The sequence below is a fragment of the Ursus arctos genome, unplaced genomic scaffold (genome assembly GCF_023065955.2).
Source record: "Ursus arctos isolate Adak ecotype North America unplaced genomic scaffold, UrsArc2.0 scaffold_31, whole genome shotgun sequence".
Classification (NCBI taxonomy): Eukaryota; Metazoa; Chordata; class Mammalia; order Carnivora; family Ursidae; genus Ursus; species Ursus arctos.
In genome coordinates this window covers 15,279,339-15,289,261 of record NW_026622997.1, presented here as the reverse complement: position 1 = coordinate 15,289,261, position 9,923 = coordinate 15,279,339, and the positions used below count along the sequence as shown (strand labels likewise).

General features: G+C 38.9%; 1 protein-coding gene across 1 annotated transcript in view; it reads right to left on the bottom strand.

Annotated features, from left to right (window-relative positions):
- Positions 1-1,609: 1,609 nt before the first annotated feature.
- SMIM13 (small integral membrane protein 13) overlaps positions 1,610-9,923 on the bottom strand; it is a 28,238-nt gene continuing 19,924 nt past the window's right edge. Inside the window, exon 2 of the mRNA XM_026511488.4 lies at positions 1,610-5,934. Within this exon, the coding sequence (XP_026367273.1) occupies positions 5,747-5,934 (188 nt within the window). The 3' untranslated portion in view covers positions 1,610-5,746. The remainder of the gene's footprint in view (positions 5,935-9,923) is intronic.

The window sequence follows — 9,923 nt, the reverse complement described above, 5'->3', positions numbered from 1 at the left end:
GCCGACCACAGACCTATTTCTTCCATACGTATTCCTCAGTGTTACCCATTGCAAACTAAACTCAAATATCAAAATCATCCTTTACTTATCCTTGTTCTTCACTTGTCTTCACAATCCAATCTCAGGTGCTGCTGATCCTTCATATTCTCCCATTTCCCACGCTTGTCACTCTTTCCCACGCTGGTCACTCTTTCCCACTTTCTATTTTCTTACTTAGACTACAGTAAGATATATCCTGTTTCCACTGTGCCTCCAAAGCAATCATCCTTGATCCAGTGAGCATGAGCTTTCGGGGTCATGTGTACTTAGCCCATGCTTGCAAGAGAGGTCACTCAGTATATGTTAAACAAGTGAATCCATGCTCTCACCCAATTCAAAGTATTTCAATGTTTTCCAACACATGCATGCACTTCAAAGCCCTTGCCATTGTATACAAGGTCTCTTGTGACTTACATCTTTCTTACTTCTCCAGTTCCAAATCACTATGCCCTAGTTCTTTCTCTCCATTCCCCACCGCCCCCCCCCAACATTCTCCATAAACAGCATCATTTTTATAACTGAAGTACTCACTTGCACATAACAATCACATACTGGCGTGCAGAGCTGCGGAGGGAGGGGTGCAGGATGAAGAGAAAGCATTCTCACAACTTTCTGAAACCATTCCTCTTCATTTTCAGGAAACCCCTTCCTCCTTTTAAGGGCCATCTAACATCCCAGACCTCCAGATCAGTCTTCCAAGTCTCTGAACTGATCGCCAGTGTGTGGTCCTCTTCTCCATCCCAACTCCAGCCATCACATATTGTGATCACACTGATAGTCCACATACACCCTAGAATGAGTCCCCCGTTCTGATTCCTTTTCTATGGCTGTAATTAGTGACACCGCTCAGAACTGCTTCACTTCTAAAATTCTGATCTCCACCCCAAACTTTCTTCTTTCCATTACACATAAATGTCACACTCATTTTATCTTCAATCTCTACCACTTTCTATTTATCAGTGTCTTACTGATCAGACTTCTCTTACAGCCCAGCCCAAGTCCTACAGCCAATCTCCAGCAATCTCTAACGGCCTTGCCCTTCAGACACTCCTAAGCTCTGAAGCCTGACCCTGGCACGATCCACTTTTCCCAACTCTACACTCTTGGCAGCTAAGCACTGCTAGAGAAAAATGAAAAACTTGGCTCCTAGCCACTGCAATTAATGATTTCCCATCTCAAACTGGCTTTCAAAGGCATTCCTCAATCTTTTCACTTGGCTTTGGTCAGTGGGCTCAGTCTTCTGTATGGTTAATACTAACAAAAATGTGAGACATGACTATGGTAAACCCAGTATCAGAACAATCTCGAGGGTGTTGGATAAAGTATGAGAAGAAAACCAAAGGCCACACATGGTCAAAGCAATTTAGCTCTAATGCTGTATGTCCTTTGGGTTCTAAGTCAATTACTTCCATGGCCTTAGGAATACTACTGCTGTCTTAATTCTTCTAGATCCTTAGAGTGTGAAAAATATGGTAAAGAGTGGACCACTGGTAAAAATGACTGCTTTCAACATCCCTCATGCCCTGGGTACCTTTCATACTACTGTACATCATCAATGACACATACCAAGTTTTTGTTTCATCTTAATTTATTCTGTGCAGTTTAAAGTGAGAGTTAAAACATCAAACAAACCACAGAAGCTTTAGGTATAGTATTGACCAGTTTTGAAATAAAAACAGTGAATGATCATTTACACACATTCCTTAACTCTAAATTTACATTTTGTTATATAAGGTACTATTAACGCACGCAATTCTAATTCCTTATAACCCTATTTGTCAAGCAGCAGGGTGACAATGCATCATAGAATGTTTCCATTAAGAAACCACAGCAGCAGTATTTGGTGAATGGTTATGCACAGAATTACCTTGGAGGGTAATGTTAAACCCTGGTCATAAGACAGGCAGCACACATTAACAAATGGAAAATGTAACTTTTATTAATATAAGATAAAATGATATTCTTTATGCTTTAAAAGCTATAGGATACTTTAAAAGCAGACCATACAAGGTGCTTTAATTCTAGACTCGTAACAAAATACTATTCCATTAGTTGCTTGAAAGTCTATAACTTTTGAGTACTGCTCATTGGCTTTTTAAAGTCAACTTCAAATATAAAAGCACTTGAAGTTTACCAGCTGAAAATCTAGTTACACTGGCTACATGTTGTATTAAAACATACCTTGTAAGAAAGACAGACTTTAAAAAATACTGCATTGTTGACTTAAAATAATTTCAAAATAGGTTGCTCCTAAAAATAAAAATGCACTACTTTCAAATCTTTCAACATATTTTGGTTTAAAATAACATTTTGTGAAGCCATTAATATGGTTCACCCACCTTCCGGCAAATATATTCCCACCTTTCAGCAAAATTAACAGTTGGAAGTGGTTTTTAAACCTAGTATCTAAAGAAATGGGTCAGCACGTATGTGAATCAGCTATTCACCAAAAACAATGTACTTAATGTTTCCACCATGAAAACAACACTACAAAATCCATTGGATGAATTCTATTTTTAACGTATATATGAAAAACCTCACTTAACAGTGCCACACTAATATTTAGCGGGTGTGTTGTTTTGGCGTTTAAATCAGAGCGATGCAAACCAGTACGTTTGATACAGGCAATTTTCACAGAAGTTTCAGAGGCAAAAGAGATGCGGGAATGGTAAATTGGTAAGGAAATGAAACAACCCTGTTAGAATGTATCCTCTAAAGATGGCATAGCTGATCACGTCGCTATTTGCAAGCATTCAAACAAGACAGATACTTGTATGTGCTCTTAAGGCTCAGCACCTTCTAAACTTCACAATTAACAACCACAGGCGGGTCAGTCTCCCACTGAGAAACTGAAAAGGTGCTTGGGAAGTTCTGGTTGAGTGCAGCTACAAAAGCCCTAAAATGGGAAAAGGAACACAAGCACTATACCACACAAATAATTGTGTTAATAGTCTCTTGCCTTTCTTAGTGGCCTTAGAAATACGTACTATGTTGAGTGTTATCGGGGGGAACGAAGTCCAAGAAAACACAAGTTTTAAACAAAGGAACTAGTCTCTAGAATTTTCATATTGGCACCAGTGATTTTTTTTCACTCTCCGAGGAGTCTCGGAGTTATAACAGGGTAGGGTGTGAGCGATTAACATGCTTCTGGATATATTTCCCAAATAAGTTAAATAGAACATTTCCTTAAATTCTACTACAAAAAGACATCCTTGAAGCCTAAATGTTAATAAATAATACCAACACATACACCCTTCCATAGATTCGTTTGTAGTAACTTGTGGATGACCCTTGCAGGTTGTGTGGTATTCCAAGAGCCATCATTCCTTAATAGTGAAACAGTCTAGAAGCTCACTGGTTATTTAAGGTTTGTCAACAACTATTATTATCTAAACCTAAGGTATTCACTATAAAGCAGAATCCACAGCTCAAAGTATTAGACTATGAAAGATCTAATGAAATATCCCCCAGTACCAAGAAGCTTTTAAGAATTAATTTTTCTAACTGACAACCGTTTTGAAATCCAGCTAGTATGAAGCACTAACATGAATGCTTGAAACGTGTGTCACTGTTCTGTGAATCCCTATAGTTCCAGAATAATAGCAAAATGCATCCAGTAAGGAACTGACAGAAAGATTATGCCGCACTCTCAGCGGCTGGGGATCTCCCCCAGCAGATGTTTCAAACTAAGCACACGCTTTCTAAATTCCCTTTCAGTATATCCAAAGGACTAGTGACAGCAGAGGCATACCTCAGGAATGCAAGTGCGCTGCTGACAAAACCACCAGCACGGAGCATGAGGTATCGTAGTTATACACCGTCATAACACAGAGGTGATATTCTGTGACTAGTCCTTGAGAAAAACAGGTAAACACACAAATAAAGGAACTTGGACTCATCAAAGAAACTGGCTTTGCAATTCACTCTTGTACAGAGCAGGTAACACTAAACAGGAAGAGTCTCTGAATCTGTATCTCTCTTCCCCGGTGAACACTCGGTCCAAAGTTCAGTGAAGACAAACATGGGTACCCAGCAAGGTATTTTCCAGTGAAGCAGACACTGTCACCCACTCTGTTTTATCCTCGGTACCCAGGACCTCTGAGGTCTTGTCACTGAATTGTCTGTGAAGAAGTACTTTCTCCACAACACATGCCTTGAGCGTGAAGCCCTCCCATACAAAGGGAGCAACTAATCTTCCTGAAGTAGAAGACCGTTCTTAGACTAAGTCACTACCCTAAAGTCTTGAGTACATTGCAAAAAAAAAAAAAAAAAGAGGTATCTCATACAGGATAACTATTTGAACAGTATTGTAAGAGTCAGGATTAAGTACCCCAATAAATAATTGCTACCCTACAAGGAAAAATAAATTTACAAACTATTTTTTATCTAAGATACCATCAATTGTAAGATGCACCCTACAGATCACTAAGAAAAAAACACGGGCAATTAAACTGACACAATGCTTTCATATCGGGTAGAATGTTTATTTCGTTTTTATTGAAATGGTTTTTAGGGTTAAGCAGATTTTTAACACATCAGTCTTGTGGATCCTGAAAGAAAGCGTATGAAATAACTGGTTAGGTTATAACTATAACCTCATATTCTGAGTCCAACTCTTCTGAATCACTTCTCAAGTCACAGCCACTGATGCCTACGTTCTTCCACATACCAGCACCCTTGGTGTCGTCAAGAGCACTGGCGAGCCGGCGTTTCTGGAAAGAGTGCTGCACCGGCGTCTTCTGTTTAATGTCGGCAGAAAGTTTTGAGCAGAACGACGTTTGACACCTTAAAGACAACCCTGCTCGGCGCATGAATCGATCACACCAGCCTCTCGTCGCTTTGAATTTTGTTTCATCTATTCCCAGGGATTTGGCAATTTCTCCTGCCTTCAATCGCATTGCTTGGCGCGTGACAGGCAAGCCTTTTGCACGCATCTCACTAACAAAACATAGTACAGCTTCATCCACTTGTGGGTATCTTCCTTTCTTAGGTCCCGTAAAGCATTTTGTTGTTGCTTTACAAGAAAATATGGAATGGCGGTCACTCCTCCAGCGCCGGATATTTGCTTCGCTAATGCCGAACGTACGCCCCGCCGCTCTGTTTCCATGCTTCTCTGCGTACACAATCACTTTTCGTTTCAATGCTGAATCGTAGTGCAATCTTTTTGAAGACATCTTTAAATGCCAATTAAACCTGACACATCTGGTACGGACAATACAGTGATGACGCCGTGACAAGCTGTTAGTAAGTTCACACACGCACAGGCTGGGAGAATGACATCACGACCCTCTTCTGGTTCACAGTAATCATGAGCTATATCCCAATTTTGGACAAGGTAAAATGTGAAAACAAAAACAAAAATACAACATACATTACAGAATTAATAAAATATGGTTTTTCAAGCCTGTAATGTTTACAAGATTCACACCAGTGCAAGGAAATAAGCCCGGGAGCCAGAGAGTAAGTACGTAAATAGAAAGCTAGTGAGGCAAAAGACTACCTTTAAGATGAAATCTGCAATGGGCTGATTTGGTTTTAATTCCCTTTATTTTCATATGGCTTACATATAAATCTTTTTCTTTTAATTGGACTTAAAATCCAAGTAAAAATGCTCTTCAATCTTTTACCAAACTGCAAAGCCAGGTCATTAAAGACAGAGGCTCCCCGCTGCCTTCCATCATTCACTAGTACAGGACCATGGCGAGGGTCAGTGGCCTTCATCAGCAGGTGCCCTCCTTTGCCGAGCAGATCTGATCCTGTGTGAAGATGACGAAGTGTCTTCTTCGGTCTCAGAGCCTGACGGCTCATGATCTCCCTCCTGAGATCCTGTGTCTCCCACCAGTTCCCGCAGAAACTTGAATTTTGATAAAAAAAGATGCCATACAAAATACCAACCTAAAGAAACAAAAACAGCAAGAAAAATTATTACACACAATATTATCAATTGAGAACATTCTAGTTAATTGCATATGTGTCAGGGGTATATTACAGAAACAGTATGATTAATATCAATATATGTGATTATGAATATATATTTATATAACAAACATTTATTAATCATTTACTATGGACAGGCACAAGAAGAAACTCTGACATTATATAAGGATGGCAAAAAGTTTCTGCCTTCATGGAATTTAGAATCCAAGTGTGGTCTATCTACATTAAAATTATGATGACATTATGATATCTAGGTCAAAGTGTTTATTATATTAAAATCAAATTTCTGAGAGCACTCTACTGGGGAAAAAAAGACGATACTTTGCATTTCCTTGGGACAGTCATGTCTCAATGCTAATACTTACTAAAAGCAAGTCTGCTCTGACTGCAATGTGAAACCATTAAATGACAGGGGTCAACTGCACTTCACTGAGAACTTCTGTCAGAGTCAAGCTATTTGTAAGTTTCTAGAAATAATACATTTTCTTTATTTACATGATGAAAGAATAAAGCCAGAGCACCACTATCTGAAGTTCAAGATTTTTAAAAACAGTATATTTTCATGTCAAAGTCATTAAAAAGTCTGAACAACTCTCCTTAAAAATAAAAATTACTAACCATGTTTGGTTTGTTTTTGCAAGGAGTTTGAAGTTCACCACATTTTAGATGCCCACGAATAAGGATCAATCAATACAATGAGTACACAGGATAAAACCTCTGAACCCATGACTAGCTGCTCTGAAATCTTAAGCACATGTTCAAACAAACAAAAGTAACCACTGTAACAAGGTTTTCCATGCTAGTGTGTTTTACTGACGCCTTCTGTTCTAAACTCTCTAGTAGAAAAGCAATGGACCATAGCATGTTCTGATGAGTAGCAGTTTATGAAGACAAAATTCAAGCAGTTTTTCTACCCCAGCATTACACCAGGTCAACATAAATGACCCACTTAAGGAAGTTTCTAATTCTACTTGTTTCTTTCTTGCAGTCTCTGAAGAAAAAAGAAAAGAAAAGAAAAGAAAAAAGATCAGCATAAGCTCCTCAGTATTATTAAAAGACTAACTTTGGGGGTTTAACCCTATTTCTCAAGGGTTTGCTTTCCCTAAAGCTTGAGCACTGAATGCTACCTGAACCATGCCACAAATGTATTTTGGTCAACTGTGTGAGTAAAGCACTTACCTTCATAAAACAGTATTTTCATAATATTTCAAATTAGCTCTCTTGTCTTCGCCTAAAATTCTTTGTTAAGAGTGAGCACAGCGAATTAGCAGAAAGAACTCTGGAAGAGTCAGGAGCCCCAGTTCTGAGAGAACATTCACAAAGCTACTGTGGGAACTAAATGAGATCTACGGGGCTCAGGGGTCTGGCACTGAGTAAGCATTTGTAAGCTGTGGGGGTCCCTGGGCAGTGGGATCTGAGGTGGCTTCTGTTTTGTTAATTATCTTTTCTTTTAATTGAGCTACAATTCACATAGCATAAGATTTGCTTTTTGAAGTATACAATTCAGTGGTTTTTAGTATATTTACAAGGCTGTGCAACCATCATCATGATCAAAGCCCAGAACATTTTCATCAACCCCAAAAGAAACCCCATATCCATCAACAGTCATTCCCCATTTCCTCCTCCCCCACCCCTGGCAACCAGTAATCGACCTTTCTGTCTCTAAGGATTTGTCTATTCGGAACATTTCATATCAATGGAATCACAGTATGTAGTCTTCTGGGTCTGGCTGCTTCCACTGACCTATACTTTCAAGGTTCATCATCCATGTTGTTACAGGCATCACTTTATGCCCTTTTTACCACGGAATAATATTCCATTGCACGGATACATCACATCTGGTTTAACCATTCAGCAATGAATGGCCGTTGGGGTAGCTTCTACTTTGGGGCTGGTATAAAAGGAACAGTTTCTGCTGTTTGGCTGCAATGACCATTTGTGTACAAGTTTTTGCAGATATTTTCATTTCTCTTGGGTATGTATCTAGGAGTCCAACTGCTGGGTCATGTGGTAACTTTATGCTTAACCATTTGTGAAGCTGCTAAACTGTTTCCCAAAGCAGCTGCACCACTTTACACCCCAAATTTGGAGATGCATGAGTCTCCAAATTCTCACCAAGACTTTCCATTGTCCACCTTTCCCCTGACAGTCAGCCTAGTGGGCGTAGCACTCTGGCTTTTACTTGCATTTCCCTCAGGACTAAAGATGTTGAGCATCTTTTCACTTACATATCCTCTGGAGAAACATCTATCTGATTCCTTTGCCCATTTTTTAAATCAGGTTGTCTTTTTATATTGAGTTGTAAGAGTTCTTTATATATTCTTGATACTAGACCTTTATCAGATATATGATTTCCAAAGATTTCCTTCCACTCCGGGTTGTTTTTTCTCGGTCTTGATAATGTTATTTGAAGTACAAATGTTTTTAATTATGATGACACCTAATTTATCATTTTTTTCCTGTAACGAAATCCAACTTATCGATTTTTTCTTGGGATGCTTGTACTTTTGGTGTCATATCATATCTAGGAAACCACTGACTAACCCAAGGTCACGACGAAGATTTACACCTATGTATTCTTCTAAGGGTTTTAGTTCTAGCTCTTACATTTAGGTCTGATCTATTTTAGTTAATTTTGGTATGAGAGAGAGATTCAAATTAATTCTTCTGCATGTGGTTATCAAGCTGTTCCAGGAGCATTTGTTGAAAAGGCTGTTCTTCTCCCCATTAAATTGTCTTGACACCTTTGTCAAAAATCAAATGACCATAAATTGATCTATAGTATCGTATGCCAGTACCACACCATCTTGATTACAGGAGCTTTGTGTAGCGTTTTGAAGCTGAAGGGCCCCTGGGCAGCTCAGTCAGTTAACTGTCTGCCTTTAGCTCAGGTCATGATCTTGTCGTCCTGGGTTCAAGCCCCACCTGACACATTGGGCTCTGCTTCTCCTCCTCCCTCTGCCCCTCCCCCGACTTGCATTCTCTCTTGCACTCTCTCAAATAAATAAAATCTTTAAAAAAAAAAAAAAAGTTTTAAAGTCTACCATCTTTGTTCTTTTCAAGATTGTTTCGGCTGTTCTGAGCCCCCTGAATTTCCGTGTAAATTTTAGAATTACACTGTTGATTTCTGCAAAAAAGGCAGTGAGAATTTTGATAGGGATTACACTGAATCTGCAGATTAATGTGGGGGCCCTACATTGTTTTTTTCTTAATACTTCCCTGTACTTAAAAGATTTTTCCAGAACAGACAAACATGGCTTTGATAAATTAAAAAATCAGGAAAAACAAGTCAGAAACTAGTAAGTAAATCATGAATACACTGTAAACTTACATTGTTTTAAATATGCCAATGCCACTAATTGCCCTAAATTATTAAAGCCAGTTGATTTCAACAAATAGTAAGGAAAACCCTTAACTCTTAGGTTAGTTTTGACTATCAAAGATGACAGTCTCGACCTCATAAAGAATAAAAAGACTCCAACAGTGGCTTCAAAGTGTAAAATGACCATAAAGAAAAGTAGGGAATATAGTCTTTTGACTAAACAGAGACTATGGTGAGGGGCTGGCATGACCGGAGTTCCACCATAAAATACCAGAAATCTACACAATAAGGAACTAAGGACAGCTATTGCAGTCAGTCTTGGAAGGTACAAAAGCATTCAGCTAGATCAAACTCTCTCTTTCAAACTTAATGAAACGAACCTCCCCCCAAAATTTTTAATCACTGCCAACAATCTATGCAAGGGATTCAATTTCAAATCAAAATTCAGAATGTGGTTGCCAGTGATGCTTGAGTTCAGAGCAATTAAGTTATGGCTACTACTACCTCCACACTCCACACTGCCTCCCCACCCACACAGCTAAACCACTCCATTTCACACCTCTAATTTGTATGCCCCAACCTGGGATAAGAGAACTTTAAAAGTATACTAATTTTTCCTTATTCT